The sequence below is a fragment of the Pygocentrus nattereri genome, chromosome 17 (genome assembly GCF_015220715.1).
Source record: "Pygocentrus nattereri isolate fPygNat1 chromosome 17, fPygNat1.pri, whole genome shotgun sequence".
NCBI lineage: Eukaryota > Metazoa > Chordata > Actinopteri > Characiformes > Serrasalmidae > Pygocentrus > Pygocentrus nattereri.
Window position 1 is genome coordinate 37,455,089 of NC_051227.1, and position 23,145 is coordinate 37,478,233.

General features: G+C 40.6%; 1 protein-coding gene across 7 annotated transcripts in view; it reads right to left on the reverse strand.

The window, feature by feature from the left end:
* Positions 1 to 23,145, reverse strand: part of igsf9ba (immunoglobulin superfamily, member 9Ba) — a 117,720-nt gene that overhangs the window by 65,372 nt on the left and 29,203 nt on the right. For all 7 annotated transcript variants that reach the window (XR_005131721.1, XR_005131722.1, XM_037546654.1 and 4 more), the window contains exon 3: positions 15,632 to 15,778. Coding sequence is in view for 5 of the 7 variants with exons in the window: in XM_037546654.1 (XP_037402551.1) it covers positions 15,632 to 15,778 (147 nt within the window). In the remaining 2 variants the exon portion in view is untranslated. The remainder of the gene's footprint in view (positions 1 to 15,631; positions 15,779 to 23,145) is intronic.

Sequence of the window (23,145 nt, forward strand, 5' to 3'; positions counted from 1 at the left end):
AACTTGCAAGTGTCCAGTTACATCAAATGTCTTGCTTACAGCGGTGTGGATAAACAAGTGAACAGCAATATCGGTTATAAATGCCAACAACTTAAGGCAACAAATAAAATAATATAATCCAAACCAAACTGTTTCCTTTCAAACATACTTTTATGATCTAATGAGCATTCGAAAGCTGTTTGAACATTGGCTACTGTTTTCAAAGAAACAGATAAGTAGTGATTTTTTTATAATGCAAACTCAAATTAAATAAGGTAAATTCATTTTAAAAAACGATTAAATTAAAATTAATTGTACTGAAAACTATTCTTAATGAGCATTTCACACTCTTGCACTGTCAGGGATGGACAAGCACGCATGTTGACCTTTCATGATGAGCGGTTTAAACACTTTTTCTATGTTGCTTTTTCACAAGCCATGTTGATGCTTCACTACTCAGACCAGAAAAGGTAAATAAAAAACGGAAATCCACAAAATGATTCACGTGATGTCCAGCCCTTTTGATGTCCACGTGATGTCCAGCCATGCTGATTTGTGTTCATGTACACTCTCAGAAATAAAGGCATGAAACTGTCACTGGGGCAGTACCCCTCTTGTCTCTGGGGTGGTACCCTCCAAGGTACATCTCAGTACCTTTAATCGGGGAACATAGCTGTACCATAATCCAATCTACTGAAATGATATTTTCTAAGCTGTCCTGACTCCACACAGCCCGTCTCGTCTCCAGGCTTTTTATTTTACTGCTCTGATTTAAAACATCAGGTGATGAAAAGGTGTGTAAATGTACTTTTCCACTGGGAGAAACTTACATACGGTTCACAGTTGGACCCTAAAACCTCTGTTGAAGGTTTCTTTGAGGGCACATTTACATTGTTTGTACCATGATTAACAAAAAATCTACCTGCAGAGTACCTTTATTTCTACCAGCGTATGCCACTGACAATCGACCGTTTTTTACATGTTAATCGGCTTTGATTCAGACTTTTCTCAAGTCTTCTGTTCAGATATAATGAATTACTTTCCAGGTCCACATCTGGACTGCGGTCTACCAATTGACATGGTGAAATGTAACACCTACTCTTTCTTTACAACTCTTCCAGTGAAATTCATTCTAAAGTCATTCTTGGCCTTATACACCAAGAAGCATGAGAACTAAACAGTTGAGGAGTAATTGGATTAATTTTTGGATACGGATACTTTCAACCCAAAATACCCAGATGGCCCCGTCCAGATGTTCAGAAAAAATGCATAATGAACACAAACAGGCATGTAATAACGTACTACGGGCCATTTCATATGATGAGGGAAGACGTGATGAAACAGGAACGATCCTGATTCGAGCAAGATGAACTCTTAGAAAACAAGCTGTTAACACCAATTTGCTGCTTAACATCATTCCAACACACCCTGTCCCAGAGCCTGCCGGGCAGAAAGGCAGTGGCTTCCCCCTCTTCTCTTTCAGTCGGGGGGCTGCAGCCCAGACGCCGCATGCCACTCCTGCTGCATTCACGCTAGTATCCCCAGGAAACACAATGAATTTCAAGCAGGCTTTGTGCAGTTTAGATGCAATGCAGCACTGCTGGCACATCCCGCTCTGAGTAACGCTGCTGAAAGGCTTCACGCGGTTTAAAATGTCCTCGTGACATATAAAAGCCACATCTGCATTGAACCGTCCGTGGAATTCTCAGTCTCTGACATTTCACACCTGTTTCAGGAGGAAGGGTGATGGTTGACTGCGCACGTATGTTATCAGTGTGAAAACAGCATGAATAGGGTCATTTTTATAACAATATATATCACAATGGACCTGTGGCAGCTGATTACTGATATTATTACAAGTATTTATTACACTGGATATTTAGATATGCAAATGAAACAATGTGTGTGTATACTGTCATAAGTACAAAAGAAATAGACCGGCTTTTCAGTGGTTTAAGACATAACGTGTTTGTGGCAAGTGGGCAGAGCTAAGCCTTCATTAAAATGCTCAGTTTTATATTCAAGTGGATGTGAATTGACAAAACACTGAAATAACCATATTCCTGCTGAGGTCTGACGTTTGTATGACTACACTTTAAGATGTGCATTAAACAGAAAAATGACCGACAGAACCAAAGTCGTCATTTCTGCCTGCAGTTTCCCGCCTTAATACAGCACTTCAGAGGTGGTGTGTGTCGGCATGCACAGACATGCATACGTGCATGACTGTGTGTGTGTGTGTGTGTGTGTGTGTGTGAAGGCCAGCTAGTGCATTTAATGCAGCACTGCAGGACTGAAGTGTGTGTATGTGAGCATGTGCATGTGTGTGTGAAAGGCGACGTGAGTTGAAGATGGAGAGCGCTTTTTGCAGCACTGCAGAGGTGAAGTATGTGTGCACAAGTGTGTGTGTGGGTGTGTGATCTGAGGGTGGAGAAGTGTGTGCTGACCGTGAATGTAAATGTGGCAGTCAGGAACCTGCAGAAGTTCTTGCCGCAGCTGCGCAGGTGACAATTCACCGCCTCGAAAAATAAATAAATAAATAAAAGTGTGCCGCCTCAGACAGAGAACCATTTACACACAGCCAAACACACACACACACACACACACACCCACACACAAACACTAACACTCGCACCACCTCTGACCATCTACAGCTGCATGTATCATATAATTCTATGCTTCTGTAGTAAAGTATGCATATATTTGCATATATATTCACAGTGGTGAGGATAGGAACCAGACATCTAAATAGTTGTGTGGTGTTCAGTTCTGTAGGACCCATTTTCAGTGTTTACCAAAAGAAAAAATGTATGCAATGTATTATTATTATTTCTGTGAAGAACATATAAAGTAACAAGTTTTCAATGGCTCCTCCTACGTGGCCTGATGGTAGTGTGTGTGTTTCTGTGTGTGTGTGTCTGTGTGTGTGTGTGTCTGTGTGTGTGTGTGTGTCATGATTGGCCCCTCCCAGTACTGCCCATGTGTTCGTTTTGTTTTTTTTAGTCCAGCCCCCTCGTTTTGTGAGTCCACCCCTGATTGTTTCCGCCTATTCCTCATGTATTCCGCCTGTGTTTTCCCCTGTCTGGTCACTGGTCAATGTATTGGGCTTTGTACTGTTGTTTGTTCTGTTCTGCTTGTTTGATTCTGGTTACTGTCCTGTCTGTCCCCCCATCAATCCGTGTTGGCTCTATGACACTGGACCGTTTGGACTATGACCTGGATTTGCTCATAATAAACGTTGCTTATCTCCGCATATGTGTCCACCTCCTTGCTCCCCGTTACTGTGTGTGTGTGTGTGTGTGTGTGTGTGTGTGTGTGTGTGTGTGTGTGTGTGTGTGTGTGTGTGTGTGTGTGGACAACATGGATAGGCTGCTGACTGGCTACAGCTGCAAAAGAAGAACCCTACGCTGGCCACTTGTGATACTTCAAACATCATGTATTCTTACATGAATTGCAATGGCCATATTGATTAATAAAACAATAATGAAGAGGGTCCACCAGACAAAAACATCAACACCACACAAGGGATAGCACCTCTAAAAACCTTTTCAAAGGAAGTTATTACTTGAAATTGGTTATGAATATTCTGTCTGGCGCCTGAATTTTTGTTTTACCAAAGTTTGAGATAATTCTGGCCTAAAACGTATTTCATAGTCATGTAAAATAAAGTCATTCATGGCACAGGGGTGCATGTAGCATGATGTAAATATCTCCCAAAGAAAGATTTCGCACTGTTTCACCAAGATCAACATAATAAAAACTCGCCTTGAAGATAACTACTGGATTTGGATACCAAATGATGTAGCTGACACCGTGAACCCTAGTTCCTATCAGCACCACTGTAATCCGAGCCTGTAAGTTTCTCTGGAGCACTGGAGCATCTCAAATCAAACCAGAGCGAATGATTTCATTTACATGAAGGTGACTGAATCATGCAGAACATGGGTAGCATTTTCCTTTAAGCACGATTCCAGATATCACTTAAAAGACAAAATCTTTGCATTTCCATAATGTTTGATCGAAATGTAGTAACATTTTTCCACGTTCTGATTTTTTGTTCATGGCGCTGTGCACCAGTGAGTGAGAAGAAATAATATAAGCTAATAATATCTTACACCTATCATCGAGCTCAATGCTCAGCTAGCTTAGAGAACTTCCCTGATACCCTCCATGGTCTCAGTTGGAAATGTGTCAGGGTACAGAAGACTTACACTGCAGATGCTGTGATGATTTTAATAACTGTGGTTATTGTATTTTATTCCAATAACTTGCTAACACGTATTAAAATGCTCCTGTTTTCACACCACATTATGGTTATGGATAGTCTGTCTCACATTTACATAAATGCATACATTTAAGTGCAATGTTTTTTCAGTGTGCATCTGACTCCACTGAGCATTGCACATGGCAGCTAAACCGCAACCACTTTCTCGAGCGCGCGCTGCTCTGTACATTGCTTTGCCATGCAGGTACTGTGTGCCCCTGTTGCCCTTGCAGGCGTTATTGTTTCTAGGTTGGAATATGCATGAGCCTCACCTCACAAGCACATGTTTAGTGAACAAATATGGAGTGCATACTGTGAGCTGACAGCTCTCTGCACACTCCTGTGCTAATTATACTGTTCCTGTGGATGGCACCTCAGCGCCTGACAGGAGACAAAGAAATATCAAGAGCTGCTAAGCTTCCTGATGAATAATGAACACAACTCAACAACTAAATTCAACCAGTAAGGACACTCAGCAGCTGGAGAGAACATGACAATGTGTCTCAATAACGAAGGATGTGAAACACTGAATTCAAGGATCAGTTGACGTATACATAAGCCAGGGCTGCCTACTTCGCCAGGCTCGGGGGGACCGGGGAGAGATTTTTAAACGTCTGTATACACAGACATTGAAATTCCATCTCATATCCCATAAAACGTTGCAACTTGTGTCTTGGATCTGTATCTACATCGACGATACCCAAGCGTACATCTCAGTACCTTTATTCATTTTAGAAGTTATATTTCCTAAATTGTACTGACTCCACATGCCCGGTCTCGTCTCCAGGCTTTTTATTTTGTTGTTCTATTTTAAAACATTAGCTTATGAAAAGGTACAAATATGTGCTTTTCACCTGGTAGGGAGTTGGACCTTAAATTCATTGTTGAGTTTACTTCCCACTGCAGTGTTTGAATGATGCTCAGCAAACGCTTGAGTTAGTGCATCGTTCTGTTCTATACCTATGAAGTGCTTACTGTGACAAAAGACGTGTGAGGAAACGAGAGGAGGAACGAAGGTTTAATAGGCAAACGAGGTCAAGGCTCAGCGCACGAGAGCCTGAATCCATGTGTGATAGACAGCAAAGGTTCGGCCCACCCTTAAATTTGCCACGCCCCCCCGAAATGCCCGCTACTTCGTGTAGCACTGTCACATTCTTCACCTGGCTGCACTTCACAGGCATGGATTCAAAGCTAACAGCTACATGGTGCTTTTAGCACTGCTTACTGTTCAGTTTGTTGGTAAGACAGATGCACATTCGTTGTGCAGCAAGAGAAAGACAACAAGAGAAAAACAAAACCTGTGTATCGTTATATTTCCAGTCCACTAGGCTTTTCCACATAAAGAAGCTCTGGGGTGAATCCTACTTAGACAAGCCCCCCTGCTTAAGCTTCAGCTGCACAAAATTAAGCAAACCAAACAAAAGCAAACTTGGTAAACTCATTTTACAACCAAGGTTCTCCAGCTAGGGTCAGCCCTTATGCACATGCACCTGAAATCCTGACTTTAATAGTGATGAAAGAAAGAAATGACGTACAGCCAAATCCTAGTCCTCGCCCTCAGCCTGGTCCTTAACCCAACCCTGGTGCTAATCCTAACTCTAACCCTACCACCACTGAAAATCAGATAGTTTGTTAATATATAACCATCTACAGATAATGTATTGTGGGCCTCCAAATACAGTGGGACTGATTCCTCCTCGTTTCCTCTGCTGAAGAGCAAAAACCTTTCATGTGATTGACATCATAAACATCTTAAAAAGCGACCTGAGAAGGACCAGAGGGGTCCACCTTTCTCAGACGAATGTCCCTAATAGGTCAGAAGCTCAGCCCTGTCACATGAGCGTGTGTAACACGGAGATAAGCGACTTTTATTAAGGGCAAATCCAGGGTCGCGGTCGATACAGTCCAGGTTCAAATGGCCAATACGCAGGGCAGGAGGGACAGACATGACAAAAAATGAAAACAGAACTCCAAACAGGCCAGAAAACTCTTCAAACATTCATACACTTCGAACACAAACCTTACATCAAACAAAAATGACCAGCAAACACAAGCGGAAAACACAGGGCCTAAATACAAAACAAGGGTAACAAGGGACAGATGGAAAACAGGTGGGAACAATCAGGGGCAGAGTCACAAAACAAGGGGCTGGACTGGGGATCAAAACAAAAGCACATGACAGGACTAAAAAGTAAACAAAAGCACACGAGGAGAGTGGGAGGGGCCAATCGTGATGATGTAGCCCAGTAAAAAGTGATCCACTGCTGCTGAGACAGAAAATGCAGGGTTAGAACAAATGAAGCTTGACATGCTCCCTCGTGAGACAGGCTGCGGGTTTAACTTTCATCATAGCTCCTTGACTGATTCGTTATGAACCGGCCATCCAAACAAAGTGGCAATGTTTACCTCAGTGTCAGTGCACTTAATAGTTTTTTATGAACTGGGCATTATTTATTTAGTTGGTGGTGCGGCCAAATGTAGTAAAGCGAGCTTGACACTAATTAGTGCTAACTAAGGGCTTAGACAAGACTTAATTGTTAATTTACACAGAACCTGTGCCGGTACTGGCGACCATAATGACCACATTTCGTTCCTCTCTTTTCCTGCAGCTCCAATGAGCAAAGTAATGAGTGGTGAAGATTTAGCAGGCCAAGATTTAGCAGGCCTTTTTTTTCTGCGTGTGTCTCGTGCGGCCAGAATACAAAACACTCCAGTGTTCAAATTAATCTGCCCTGTCAGCACATACGCAAAGCCTACGGCGATACTATTAATATGCGATGGAGGGCCTTTTGAAAACTGACCTTCAGGCAATGATTACAGAGCCACGAAGCATGATAGTTTACATATTGTCTTAATAGATCATATTAAATTCATCATCTAATAAAATGCAAAGACCTGCTGTGAAGGAGATCACATATTTCTGGCAGCGCCGAATCTGCACTATAAATAATAAATCAAGCAAAATGCGATGCTCAAAAGGAGCGAAAGGGACTGAAGCCCAAATTTGCCTTTGTGCTTTGGCACCACGGCGGACATCTCCATTAGTTTAATGGAAATTTTCGATACTCTGGCGGGTGAAACTTTGCTCTGTCTATCTGACACCAAAGGCGGACCGATTCCAGGATTGGCTAATGGGTTTCTTTAGGAAGTAAGGCTTCCCAAAGAAATATTCACAAAAAATTCAGTTACAGTGCAGAGACAGTTAAGCTTATCATTTTAGCAATATGTGGGACAAGAACGAGTGTGTCTCTTTTTAAAAGAAGGAAAAAGAAAGAACTGAACAGCACTGTAATCCTAAACTTTGCTTTGATACACTGTTTTTCAAGCCCCTCTTCATTTTCATTAACCAAAGACTACAGCACGGTGTGAAGTGTCCTTCTGGAGGAATTTTAAACTCCACACGATAACGGCAAATTAATGGCTGTGAAGGTCAGTCATTGAACCCAGTTCACTGAACTATTTAACAGTGGTTAGTCAAATTAACTGGCCACAGATCTTACCACTGACCTCATAAGAAGTATTTGGTCACCCTTCTAACTACTGGGTAACTACTTTGGTGAATTGGGTTCCCATGGCTGAGTAGCATCTTAGAAACCTAAGATGCAAGATGACCAGCAGCAGCTGGAGTAGTGTAAATACGTCGTCTTCGCACATTGGAGCAGTGGAAAGTGTTCTCAGGAGTGATGAATCATGTTTCACCCTCTGGCAGTCTGACAGAATAATCTAGGTTTGGCAGACACCAGAGGATCGCTACCTGTCTATGCATTGCACCAGCTGTAAAGTTTGGTGGAGGAGGAATAATAATCTCAGCTGAGGCTTTTAGTGAAAGTAAAGTAAATCAGTGCTACAGCATACCCTGACATTCAGGAGAATTTTGTGCTTCCAGTTCCTGCCATTTACTGTTCCAGCGTGATTTTCAGAGTTTGGTGAAAAAGAAATCGACAGGCCTATGTAGAGCCCTGACCTCAACCCACTGGAACACATTTGGCCTGAAAAGTATTGTATGAATCATCAAATTTGGGTATACAGCTGATGTTTACTTTGAGCTTCTATTTAACGTGGGTCTTTTTAAACAGAGTGAATCAAATTAATCAGGTTAAACACTCAAGCGTGACATGGCTTTCACTTGTTGAGTAAAGTTGTTCGCAATGTTGAATGTGGTGCAGCTGCTACACGGAGTGAAGCTTTTGTAGCCTTTTGTCATAAACAAAAAATAGGCCCAAAACTGATTTTGACTTCATTAAATTCCACAGCCCTACATACAACATCAAAGAAAGTATGCTTTAGTCTGCCATAAACATTCTTCACTGTTCTGAAAGGCAGAGGACAGAGTGACACTTCATCACCCCCCCAACCACCTTCTCCAGCTCCAGGCAGCTCTAATTCACCTCTTCTATTACTGATGAATATGAAATCAAGCCATGATTACTTATCTTATCTTTCAGCCCCACCAACAACACACATCCATTACACATGAGCAGCAGACTGAGAAAGAGTATAGAGAGAAGGATCCCATGAAGAAAGGCCTATCGTCTCTGGGGGTGATTTGGTCTCTGAAAATGGATGGTGGGAGCATACACACACACACACACACACACACACACACACACTCTCTCGCACATACTACACACATACACTCAACTGTCTGAGCTTATCAAGCCCCAGGAGCAGAACAAGCCGCCACGTTAGATGTGCTTTAGGCAACATCCTCTAAAAAACACACTCCAGGCTGATAAAAGAGTGCAGAAAGACACTGCTGCACAACAACACTCACAACCAGATGAACGTATGGGAGACAGCACAGCTCAAAATATGCTTTGATGTGGCAGTATATACGCTCACAATGCATCTGAAATTAATGTTATATTTACTATGTGCAGTTTGCAGCTAATCACGTAAACTCAAGTCTCTGAACTGCAAGTCTGGAGTCTGGCTTCAGGAACATGACAATAAGGTCAGTGCTCTTCAGTGGCCTTTCCAGTCATCCTATCTGAATCCAACAGAACACCACATTGGCAGCATATAAGTATGCCTGAAAAGTCTGCAGGAATTGCATGATGCCATCATGTCAACATAGACTGGAATCTCACAGGAAAATTCTTGTGGCATCCATGTCACTAAAAATGTAGGCCGTACCCAGCATTAGTATAGAGTTCCTAATAACAGTGCTCTAAGTACACTCTTTAAACATAATGTGTCAGTTTACTGTAGAACAGAGTTCATAACGCTACATGACATTAGGCTGACGCTCTTATCCAGTGTGACTTACAATTTGATCATTTTACACAAGCAGGTGAAGGTGGTGTTAGGAGTCTTGCCCAAGGACTCTTATTGGTATAGCGTAGGGTGCTTGTCCAAGCAGGGGATTGAACCCCAGTCTACAGCATGGAAGGCAGAGGTGTTACCCACTACACTAACCAACCACATGACATTGATGTGAAGTCAGCCTGACATCAAAGTTGACAAAAGTAGTCTTTATGACAGACAATGCCTTTTTAAATAAGGCTTTGTAAAAGTTTATCTGGGTTAATTGTGTCTGTTATCATGACAAGCTTATGATGGTGTCACATAGCCTCATGAGCACTCCCCTATACTAAAGTGATAGTGTCCTATTTACACCAGAAACCTGGCACAAAAGGGTTAGTGAGCGCAGTCAGCCTCTCCAGCCCCTCAGCTCCACCATCAACGTTGATTTCACGTTATTCAGAACAGCCTCCTCATCACACGCAAACACCCTACAAAGGCGGCACATGAGGAAATGCAAATGGGCATATTTTATCTGTCCTGTCATCAGCTGGGAGGCTTGCAGGCCCTCAGAAGGAGCTCCAAGGCTGAAGAGGTTTGACAGGCTCCAATCAATTCTCTATTTTCAGCAGCCTGCGATCTGTTACAAAATTGAGCAAAGCATCCCGGGCGATTCCGCACAGTCATTAGGATCTGTGACTGCAAACCTGCCAAAAACTGCCCGTTCAAAGCCGTGTTTTTTTAAACACAAGATTGAATGGACCCGGTGGGACATCTGATCGGTGGTGTACTCAATCAAACACGAGACAGGAGGTTGGACATTTTAAACACTTCAACAGAAACACGGCTTTTTACACGGGTGATATGCAACAGTTTTTAACAGGAAACTTGTGCTGAAGGGGCAATAAATGTAGTGTTTTGTTGAAATTTGGCAGAGGAGTCAGAACAGAACATTCACATCAGCAAGACCTTGCTATATTTGTTTGTTATGTAGTGCGGAAATACAGGCTAGAAGTTGTACGCGAACGTTTAGGCGCCCTTGGTCAAATGACACGTTCGGAACGGAAAATAAGTAATAAATAAATAAATAAATAAATAACATGAGCTCACTAATTCATTCTATACGGTCAGACGTTCAAGTGCTAAATTGTTACAGGAACAACACAAAGCAACAATATAATGAAGAACGGTGCAGACTGGTCGTATATCAACTGGATTTGTGGATATAAAGAATAACTGTGTTAATAAAGAGTTTAATACTAAGGTCACTAGAACGATCAAAAAAACTAGTTCTTCGTATTGAAATACAGCAAAAGGTAGAAAACGATCAGTCTCTGTCCAGAAGGTTCTTACACGTTCACAGGAAAAAACTAATTATATCGAGTGGTTTCATACTGTGACTGACGGCGTGCTTTCAATGCACTCCTCACGATCAAACCCAAATGGTTTAAAAATGTATTTCTTATTAATACCGATGAATTTATTGTTCCAGAGCAAAGTATATATAACCAATAACACCAATAACACACAGACTTAAACACCACTCAACACCACTTACCGGGACTCACATCTGTTGTATATACTGCCCATTATTGTATATACTGTGTAAATATTCTACCTGTTCATAAGTACATACTTACCCCCCTTCATATTTATAACCTGTTCATAGTACTTTATACCCCTTCATATTTATTCATAGTTCATAGTACTTTATACCCCTTCATATTTATTCATAGTTCATAGTACTTTATACCCCCTCATATTTTAACCTGTATATACTATACTTACTGTACATTTGTAACATACATATTTATATTTCTGCTAATCACTTCTGGATGGATGCAAACTGCATTTCGTTGAATTGTACCTGCGACAAACGCAATGACAATAAAGTTGAATTCTATTCTATTCTATTCTAAGTACTATGAGGAGAAAATTCAGCCTAAAGATCATTTTCCAGAAAATCAGCAATACATACTGAGCAATACAACTGACTGGGGGTGTTCAAACTTCTATAGCCGTATATCATATGAAAAATCTCAATACTTGAAAGCAATATTCCAGTGTTTTTCACTTAATTTCTATCTGCTACATCTATGGCATACGGTAACTTACCATGGACAATATTTTAGATGTGCTTCCCTGTACAAGCCATTTGAAACAGTCTTGTCAGACTAGAAGACATCAGCGGTTGCTGAATTCTGTCAGTAGAGGTATGAAAGACATATAGTTTTGGAGAATGCTGTTAATATTTCAGTCAAAAAGTAGTGTTCGCTAAAAGCTGTAAATCTGTATAATTCATGATATGTGGTCCTTTTTTAGAGGGAAGAATTTATGCTAACATTTTGCCAGTGTTGTGGTGTGGAGGAGTTTTTACAGGCACTTGCCTTATTATGCATGGACAGTCTCTGTCATTTTAAAGCCTGGACTGTTAAGAGTATATCATCGTTTCCAATACATGTTATACAGTTATGTACACTTGACATTAAGTTTTTCTGAGGACATGAAGTTTTTCTTGTCGGAAGCCCAAAAATGACTTGTACATGGAGAAAAAGTTATTTAAAAATGCAAATGACTGCTGTATTGTTTATTAAAATGGTTCAATTAGCACTTAACCATTTCTAAAGTGCTTGGGAGACTGAGAGAGAGAAAAAAAGGGGAGAAAACAAATCAGTCTTCCATGTCTTTTCTGATTCAGGAGAGAGAGCGACTCAGAGACAGAATTATTAGCCTACTCGATTTAGTTCATTTCTCCAGTTCATATTCCAAACATCATCACTAAGCCTCCGCCAGTCTTATTATCTCTCTCTCTCTCACACAGATGCTTACTCTCTCCTCTCACTCAACGCTAAGTGACCAGCAGGAGCGTCTACATTCAGTAGAAGTCACTGAGTTAAATACACTAATTAGCTAGTATTAATAGAGCCCAGCTTCTATCCTCCATATGTCTTTCTACAGAACTGGTTCAAAGCCAGAATTTAAAACACATTTGGGACGTTTAACTAACTTGGACTTTGGACTAAAAGAGTGGCTTGGAGTGACCCTATACCACAATTATGTGATTAAAGTTGTATCTACCCTAATTTCACTACAGAAAAAAAATATTATATATATATATATATATATATATATATATATATATATATACAAAATATTTTGGCAGTGATCATTTTAGCTTATTTTGAGCAGAACTGAAAAACACTATCCAGTACATGACTAGCAAACACAGCTTTGAATGGCTGTACACACATAAGATATAATTTTTTTTTTATTAAAACACAAAAAAATGTTTTAATTGCAGAAAACATGCATTTCAGTAGTGACAATTCCTAATGTTCAATATTGACTTTCAGACTGTGAAGCAATAAGATCCAACTGTTCACCATGTGGCCAAGAGGGACAGGGATGCAGACTCATGCAGGGGTGTGGCTAAAATTAGGCTCCGCCCATGGACTAAAACTCTGTGTTTCGACAGTGGTATGAAAACGTGGGACAGTATTTATTGAATCATTTTTTTTTATTTGAATAAAATTGAACTCATAATAAATCTAAGTCTTTCAACTTCATTCATTCAAAAGATTACATACGTCAAAGGTTTATTCACAGAATTCAGCCCTTTGGCTTCTATTATAAGTGTAATTTGAGTCAGTGGTTTTAAATGTATTCTCTTAATGGCTTAATGGGTCATTTTATGAAATAATGTCACATCATAAATTGATTCAGGTGTGAATCACAAACACTGCAACACTTCCGGCCCAAAAGAACCTCTTTCATTTTCTCTGGCCTCTTCCACTTGAGAGAATGTATGCTGCAGCAGGGAAGCACAGAATGATCTTTAAAAAACTACGCTGCTTTTTCCAATGTTAGATGTTTTTCCATTTGCAGCCAATGTTTAGCCACCGTTCTTTAATGGTCTGAAGAACTGAAAGCATTAGGGCTGGTACGAATACTCAAGTATGCACTCGTTATGTCTGTATTTGGTTCATTATTAAGTATAGAAAAACTTTTTTTAAGCCATAAAAATAGGAGCCATTATATAAGTCATTGTTAAGTCAGTCAGAGTAGTCTGGTGTGAAACGCTCTATTGTAAAGAAACAAGTTAGAATTGTTCACAATGATGGTGACAGGAATCAGACAACTGAAGCACTTAAAGCCTCTAAAAGCTACCCTCACAGAAAGTCATTGAACAAAATGGTCACACAAAATAGCCTCAAGCAGGGGCAGATCTCAGGGCAGGGCCTCAGGGGCACTGTCCCTAAAAGAAATCTGACTGGCCCATTAAGTGCACCCCCCAGGCAGTCGGCACCTCCAGTCCACATTATTGACAAGCTTTCACCTTTCAGTGAAATTGTTGGATTTTAATGTTAAATATTCCACTGGTGAATTGTGTAGAGTGAAATAGTTTCAGGAGTGCAGCTGAATCATGTTAACTTGTGCTTTAATGGTACTGCTAAATGAAACTCTTCTGTGCAACAGAGGTTTCTTCAGCAGGTGATTTCATTTTCACATTTACCTTTCTTCAATAGCTTGGTGGGTGCAAAAAGGCCACCATGAATAAATGATCATTGTGCGCAATCTAGACAATCAGGTTTCGTTTTTTTGTCTGAAACTGATGTAGAACATGTTGATTTCTGCACCAGAGATGTTATAAATGAGGAGACCAGTCACTGTAACTAACATATGAATGGGAATGTTCATAATGCTAAATATTCTTAGTTCGCAGAGAAAGTCCCGCCCTTTAAAAGAGCCAATCAGCATGCTAGTATGAGTAGAGAAGGGTAGAGAAGGGTCGATGAGACTGGCCCAATCCCATTTCTTAGTTTTACCCCTTGCTACCCCTTGCTATCAGTTGTCACCTTCACCCTTGCTACTGAGTTATAAGGGGTAGTGGTTGGAATCTTGCCCTATGAAATGGGACAACCCTCAAATAAAAAGGAATATTACTTCATTGACAGGCTACTAGCGCTGCTCTGTAGGTGAACCTGCCAGTCTGCAGTGACAGCAGAGAAGGGAAAAATTCAGTAACCTCACTGCTGGACTTTAGTTACATTTAGGACATCATCTTCAAAGAGGGGGAATGCAACAATTATTATCGCCTACCTCTAATTCTTTGGTGATATGAAGCTGAAGCCAGCTTCTTGTTAGAACTGTCCCATTCCACCTTAAATGGTGCAGCAGTTACAATGCCTGAAGCGCCAGAATGTAACTGCTGCACCACTTAAGGTGGAACGGGACATTCAGCTACCTAACTACAGAGTCCAACTAGCACTTTTTATGCTTGTTAAGTTCACATGTGTGGGCTTCTTTGGTCACTCGCACAACCATCTTGCCATTTTTTCTTTTTTTCTCATAACACTCTAATCTAGTTTGGGATCTGCCTCTGAAGAACCTCTGTTTGAAGGGTCATGTAGCCCTAACAATTCACCCTCACCCTCTATTTAAACCAGGAACTTGTGAACAAAGGTTTTTCAGTGAGTACTTTTAATGTTGCCTTATTTTGCAACATGGTTTTTATTTTAAAGTTTTCAAATGTAAAATCATGACAAAGTATTTAATTTTGAATTCTATTAAACTAAATTACCTTTGTTGGTTTAGTTTAGTGTATATATGGCTGGACACTTACACCAATTGACATTGACACCAATTGACAACTGACGTTTGGCAAAAAGAAACTAAAATTAATTTTATATGGATGCACTGAAAATTGTTTCACATAAAATAGGTTTTACTGAATAATTAGGTGTATGTCATGTATTTACTAAATTATTTTTTGGGAAAATAATGGACACAAAAAAGGTACATCACGTCAATGACCTATTTGCATTCTTGACATTGCGACCTCTGGTTCCTATAACCACCACTGTAAAGAAATCGGGTCAATTTTACTATGTACTATTATACATCAAACCATTCTAATGGAGTATGTTTATATTTCAACCACTTCATTTTGAAGAAAACCAAAAAAACCTGAAATCTCCCTTTAATGATTGTAAGACCACAAGTTCTTGTCCAAAACGAGAAGCACATTTTTAATGGATGATAGGTAAGCTGAAGAGGGGAGCGCAAGGGAAGTGAGTAGGAGCTTCTTCCTCGTACAGGAACAGATGGTAACTCTTAAGGTTGAGGATCTGTGTAAAGACTTACCATTGACAGTGAGGTGGACCCAGCTGCCGTTGTGGAAGGTGTCATACTGCTGCTCCAGCATGAGAACCCTGCACTCGTACCAGCCCTGGTCCTCGGAGCGCACCTGCTCAATCTGCAGAGATGCCTTGCCATGCAGGCTGGTCCTACCTGCAGGAGGAAAACACAAGCGGACAGCGTTCTGTAAAGCATCTATATAACAATGTCTACACAATATGGGCACAATATTACTTTTCTGATTATACTGATTCACATTACAGTTGTGATATATAGTACATTATACAACAGTTAGTTCCGGCCATGCAAGCTGATTGGTTGAGAAGCGTTCTAACTGTGCTGTTATTTTGCCGTTTTTTCACAAACACCATATCACTTCACTAAGACGCCGTTGCTAAGCAACGACTTTGACAGCTGTAGGAGACGCTCAAGCCATTCGAACGTTTTTACTTCTTACTTTGTGCACAAATAGAAAATGTATACTTTTAAGATCACATCTGACTGACAGCCGATTTGGTCAGACTCTGAAGAAGAGACTACACTAAATTTCCAAACTGTTAATACCAATGTCATTACCAATGAATACCATTCGCCAAACAACATAGGCTGTAAGATGCTTTACAGACTGGCTGGAACAAAACAACATTAATATTGATCAAGCAAAAATTGACAAAACTGAGCTAAACTTGATATTGTGGCAGTTTTATGGCTTGGTCTGTATTTCAAAAGGCGAGGTTTACAGCATCCTGTGCAGTGAGTGGGTGGACTGTTAATCCGATGCAGCAACAAGCTGTTTGTTAAGGAACTATAACGGAATTGCTGACATTAAAACATATGAAATGCCATCATGGCCCAATTAATCATCATCATCACCGATAGTCCAGACAGGGTCGTGGTAGCAGTTGAGAGAGCAGAGAATCCCAGATGACCCTGTGCCCAGCAACTTCCCCTAGCTCATTCCAGGGGACCCTAAGCCACTCCCAGGCCAAGCTGGAGATATAATCCCTCCAGCGGGTCCTAGGACGACCCCAGGGTCTTGTTCCGGTAGGCCGTGTCTGGAATATCCCCACCGAGAGGCATCCAGGGGGCATCCGGTTCAGATGCCCGAACCACCTCAGCTGGCTCCTCTCAATGCGGAGGAGCAGTGGCTCTACTCTGAGCTCCTTCCGGATGACCGAGCTCCTCACTCTATCACATAGCGTGTAGCACGCCACCCGACAAAGAAAGCTCATTTCTGCCACTTGTATTCGCGATCTCATTCTTTTGGTCACTACCCACAGCTCATGACCATAGGTGAGGGTTGGGATGTAGATCGACCGGTCAACAGAGAGCTTCGCCTTTTGGCTCAGCTCCCTCTTCACCACTACTGGCCGGTACAGTGACCGCATTACTGCTGCAGCCTGTCCCAGCCACCCAAACTCCCATGCCCCTTCAACAATCTGTGAGAGGGTGAAAAGCTGGTCCATTGTTCCACGGCTGGGACGGAATCCGCATTGTTCCTCCTCAATCTGAGGTTCAACTGTCGGTTGAAGTCTCCTTTCCAGCACCTTTGCACAGACTTTCCCAGGGAGGCTGAGCAGTGTGATACCCCGATAGTTGGCACACACCCTCCGGTCCCCCTTTTTAAAAATAGGGACCACCACCCCGGGCTGCCAGTCCAAGGGTACTGTTCCCGAGGTCCATGCAATAATGCAGAGGCGTGTTAGCCATGACAGCCCCACAATATCCAGAGCCTTAAGCATCTCTGGATGAACCTCATCCACCCCTGGTGCCTTGCCACTGAGGAGCTTACCAACTACCTCAGTGACCTCCACCAGGGAACCACCAATTATTCATTTCTTACACTATTTATTTAACTGATGTATAAAAGCAATACAACACTCAAGATTGCATTTAGGTCCTAAATATCAAGCTGGACCTTCTTGGAAATTTACAACATGGTCCAAAAAACGTCTTAAAAATCTAGCCGGATGCCTTGGACTTTTACAAGACAATTTCTAGCTTCCCAGGATGAATCATAGGACATATTTTTTCTCCAGTAAGGTTACATCATCAAATTTTAACATACAATCTTACATAGTGCAGCTTTAAAGAACAGCCAGCACTATTTTGCTGAAAACTGACTTTTGTTGGATTACATAAATGCCTAATTTTATTAAAATGCCCATAGAAACATTCATCTGGAACTGTGATTGGCCAAGATGCTCACGATACCCAGTAAAAACACTGTGATTGGTTGGGATGCATTCTGTGCTATTATACTACAGGCTGCAGAAAGAGTGCAGATAAAGGTCCATTTTCAAGTTCATTTTTACCTACTACACGTATCAGTTCAATGAAATAAAACTTGCAGCATTATTTATCATGTTTGGCAGCAGTTTACTCACTGCTTTATGTCACAAGCACTTAACCCTTTCAGACCCGAATTATGTTAATGATGATCTTGTATTCTTATTCTAAAGACAGCCATAAATTATGATAAATCAAATGTAATAATTCTACACAATTGCTGTTGGCTCATTCGTTCTGATGCCCATTTCAATGCATGCTGGTTATGAAATAAATGACATTGTACTGACATAATATGAATAAACGTACATATTTACAGCACTAAACATTTAAAACACTATACATAATTGCATCAATCACCTTATCCATGCCATGGAGGGAAGGGGGGGTGGTTTCCAGGCATATTTCACCTGATATTAATACAATGTCATCTTAAGAATGCTGACGTATATAGTTATGTATAGTGTTTTAAATATGTTTAGTGCTGTAAATATGTACGTTTATTCATATTATGTCAGTACAATGTCATTTATTTCATAAAACATCTTATGTCAGGTTGCGAGAACCGACATAAGCACTTAATAAATGTTCAAGTAGTGCTTCATAAACGCATTATTCAGCGCTTATGAATGCGTCATGAAGCCCTTATGTAGGTAGCCTTCAAATAAAGTGTTACCGTCAATTTTCACTCTGGGCCAACTGAAAATATTTTTCAGGACGATTCTCTAATGGTTCTAGAGCCCTGATGGATTGCTCACACACTGAATTATGTTAAGACAAAGATGCAACTGATTTATAGATGTTCTTGTATCCTCTGCAAAAATAACCTTTTATAGTCTGGGTTTCAAACATTGTGCTTACATTGGTGTAACCTGCCATACACTCGCTGAAAAATGTCTTGATGTCTGTTTGAATATGCTTATGAAAATAACATCACAACCGGCACTTATGAATTCATAATCAGTCAGGCGCATTTAGCCTTAATTGACATTCAAACCAGCAAACAGTGCAGTAACGTTCAATAGCCATCTAGTGGGGGAAAAAAATCCATTTGGACTCCAGCATTTTCTCACTGACGGTCTTCTTGCATTGCACACAAAGTGACTAGAAGCAGCACCGCAAGATAGCATGAGGATCAATGTATAACATTACTTGGAAAGCCATCTTCCTTTGATTTCATCCCTCCCACGCTATCAAATGAGATGTGTACTGTACTTGAAATAGAAAAAGAACGCGATGTCACAGCTTGCAGGAAAAATGTTGCACTTTCTTTAGTTAAGAGCCTTAGCAGCACTCTCAGGAAAGGCAAGGAGCTTCACATGATTGCATAAATCAAGCATTGTGCTGCTCAATAGACATATATGGACCAATGCATCAGTAAGGCATGCACCAGCAACCAAACGAGATGCAATCTCTCAACTGCCTCCCAGAAGACTGTGGCCAGGATTAAATGATTGTAACAAAACGTCAGGGTCTGCTTTTGCCTGGCCTCCACAGACTCCCATATTGACGCTGCAGCTAGCCTTCATGCTTCACAGTGCTGCTGTATCGAGCAGGAGATATCATAGGCCTGGGATCGGAGGCCGCACCTGGGAGAGGGAACTGTAGGTTTCCACAGCAGAAAATCAATATGCAATGGGGAAACTGAGGCTGCAGCCTTGCAGCAAAGACAAAAAAAAAATAACAGCTTTGAAAAAAATCACAACTGTTTTTGCATGGGGTGATAAAGTGCTGATGAGGGGAGGAAACGACACTGGGTTTATAGAGCATCTCCACGCTCTCTTGGCAAATGAAAAAGATACAACAGCTAAACAGGAGGCTCTTCCCTCATTACCATCACGATGGACTATGGATTACTCACAGTGATGGTCCAGTTCGATTCTGCTCAGCGATTCTTTCAAACTGACTGTTTCAAAGAATTAAACAAACGATTCATTGTTCAAATTTCAACGTTCACTTTATCTCATTTCGTCTGCAGGCAAACATAACAGAAAGAAAAATACAGTCACTCTTCAGCGCAAAAATGTAAATATGTGTCACGATTGGCTCCTCCCTCTCCTCCATGTGCTCTTTGTGAACTTTTTATCCTCCACATGCTTCTTTGTTTTGCGTCTATTCCAGCCCCCTTGTTGTCTGACTCCGCCCCTGATCATTGCCACCTGTTCTCCGCCTGTCCCTCGTTATCCTTGTTTTGTATTTAAGCCCTGGTCGTTGTTTGATATGTTTGGATGTTTGATTTGTTTGATGTGCTGATTGTTTGTTTGATGTATGGTTTTGTTCTCTTTGTTCTTCCAGCCCCGTTGTAGTTTTCCTGCATTTATGTCATTATGTCTAACTATTGTTCTATCCGTGTTGGCCATCTGAACCTGGACTGTTCTGACTACGACCCTGGATTTGCCCAAAATAAAACTCGCTTATCTCAGCGTAGGCGTCTGCCTCCTCGCTCCACGTCACAACATGTAAAAAAATTTCTTAAAGCTGCACTAGACAGCAAAATATTAAGTGAAAATATCTTAAATCTTAAATGATCAATGTATAGATCATTATACCAAAGTGGTTCGAGAGCACAGTTAAAAACCCATTTGGGACTTTTAACTGACTTGGACTTCAGACTAAAATCCTTTGCTTTGACTGACTCTGTACTGTAATTATGTTTATTTTATTAAATTAAATGATTGAACATTACTAACAAAAGAATAACCAAATACCAAATGTTTCAGCAGTGACAGTTTTAGCAAATTTCAAGCAGGACTCAAGAACACCAGCCAGTACATTACTAGCAAACACAGGTTTGAACAGCTGACCATGAAGAAAATTATAACATTTTTATTAAAACACTATATTTAAATACAGAAAATACGTCTTTCTGTATTGACAATTCCTAATGTTATATCCTAATTTTCAGACTTCGGGACACACCTCACATCAATGAGATCTAAATTCTCACCAGCATTTTTTGACTAAAGGTTTTAAATGAATAAAGCTTTTCCATTTTTTTAACCCACGATGAAACGGAATCTTTCATTTTCTCTTTAAAAACCATAAAAAATTACAAAAAAAACATTAATAACAAGTATTATTTTAACAAGTTGAAATTTAGGGATTAGGGTTTTGGGACAGTCACCTTTCAACATTAAAAGCTCTATAAATGATGAATGTGTATATATTTAGCTTATTACTACCTGAAAGCTTTTAACAGGTCATAAGATAATCTAAATATGTAAGGTCCTATCTAATTATCTAATCCTATCTAATATACTACTTTTGAAAGTAATGTTATCTAATAAATTTGTCTTATTCCATTAGCAGATAATTAAACTTACTGTAGATCATTTCTACTACTACTGTAGATAATTTTCCTCACTTCAGGAAATATTTGAAATGTTATATTTAAAATGATCTACCGATGGAACAAGATTTCTCAAGGCAAAATGACTTGAAATGAAAAGCAAGTATGAGACATATTCCAGATATTAACTAGATTTAGGAGGAGTTCACTCACTATTCTGCAGTGTATGTGTGATTTTGTTCAAAATGAAAGACGTAGCATTGATGAGCCATTTGAGAAAGAAGATGCTGAGACATGGTGAACTCATGCTGCTGTGAATCACCCTGTACAGAATAAACTATTCATTCAAAAGTCAGAGATGTCAGGCCGGACTTCGGCATCACGTGTTTTTTCTGGACTCTTAAGGTTCAAAAGGTGGTTTGAATATGCTGAAAGGCCTAGATACCAAAGTAGCGGGGCACAGCTCTCAGTGTTGGACAGTGTAGCAACAGGCGGGGATGGGAGGGTTACTTTATGTATTCCAGGACAGATTACTGTTTACTTAGTGCTTATATTATAACTGTATGTGTAAACTGTAAATGTGTATAGTTTCTTAATTTGATTTTTATTTTTTATAATTTTCTGCTAAAAGATGGCTTTATTTATTTATTTATTTCTATAGTATATCTAATATTTTGTATTTTGTGTGATGCACATCTTTGTCTACTGCTCTTTATCTGCTTACTGTGTATTCTTCTGCTGTAACAATGCAAATTCCCCCCAGTGGCTTAATAAAAGTCTATCTTATCTTATCTTATCTTATATTAAAGTAGTATGATTCCGATTACTTTTTGCTACTTTTGGATTACTCGTCATTTAAATATCATTTATTTTAGAGTCATTAATGAATTAATTAATTTATTTTTGAAGACAAAACTATCCTTTTCTTCTCACAAAAAAAAGGCAAAACCACTGTATTGTGTTACTGCCTAAGCCTGGTGACAGCATTTGATAACACAACGTAAGGTTTGATTCCCTGCTGAAGCAGATATGGCAACGCTATACCACTAAGAGTCGGGCTAGACTCCTAATGCTATATTCACCTACTGCTCGTAAGCTGCTACATATTTTGGAAAAGATTTCCACCCCCTCGTTTGAAACTCTGAGCATTTTTGCATACGGCCCAGATGTTCGTAGATCAGTTTTGGAAATGCTCATCCTATGAGATGAAGCAGAGATCAAGTTGCTGAGATGCAGCCCTCTGGTACGTTTCACTGTTTCTCTGTCAACCACAGAGTGGAGCGAGTTCATATCGCCTGCAAAAATCGAACAAAGGGGCAATTAAAATATTTGTATCATATGTTTGTCATCTGAATAATGGCGTTGCTGTGCAAGAGTTTCAGAGCAAACCTTCTAATCATCCTATTTTCATAATGTACCTGTAATCTGATCTGTTGCACGTTTTCTGTAACTGTAATGAAATACTGAATCAATCATGTTTAGTAGGCTGTGAACCATCCACAAGGGGGCACAATTAACAGTAAAATGCTTTGACATGGGCGGCACGGTGGCGTGGCGGGTAGCGCTGTCGCCTCACAGCAAGGAGGGCCTGGGTTCGATTCCCCGGCCGGGTGACCGGGGTCCTCTCTGTGTGGAGTTTGCATGTTCTCCCCGTGTCTGCGTGGGTTTCCTCCGGGTTCTCCGGTTTCCTCCCACAGTCCAAAGACATGCAGTCAGGCCAATTGGACGTGCTAAATTGCCCCTGTGTGTGAGTGACTGTCTGTGTCTGTCTGTCTGCCCTGCGATGGACTGGCGACCTGTCCAGGGTGTATCCTGCCTTCTCCCCAAAGACTGCTGGGATAGGCTCCAGCACCCTAGCGACCCTGACGGAGAAGCGGCTTAGAAAATGGATGGATGGATGCTTTGACACTTCATAAGAGCTGTGCTTTGCATTAATAACACT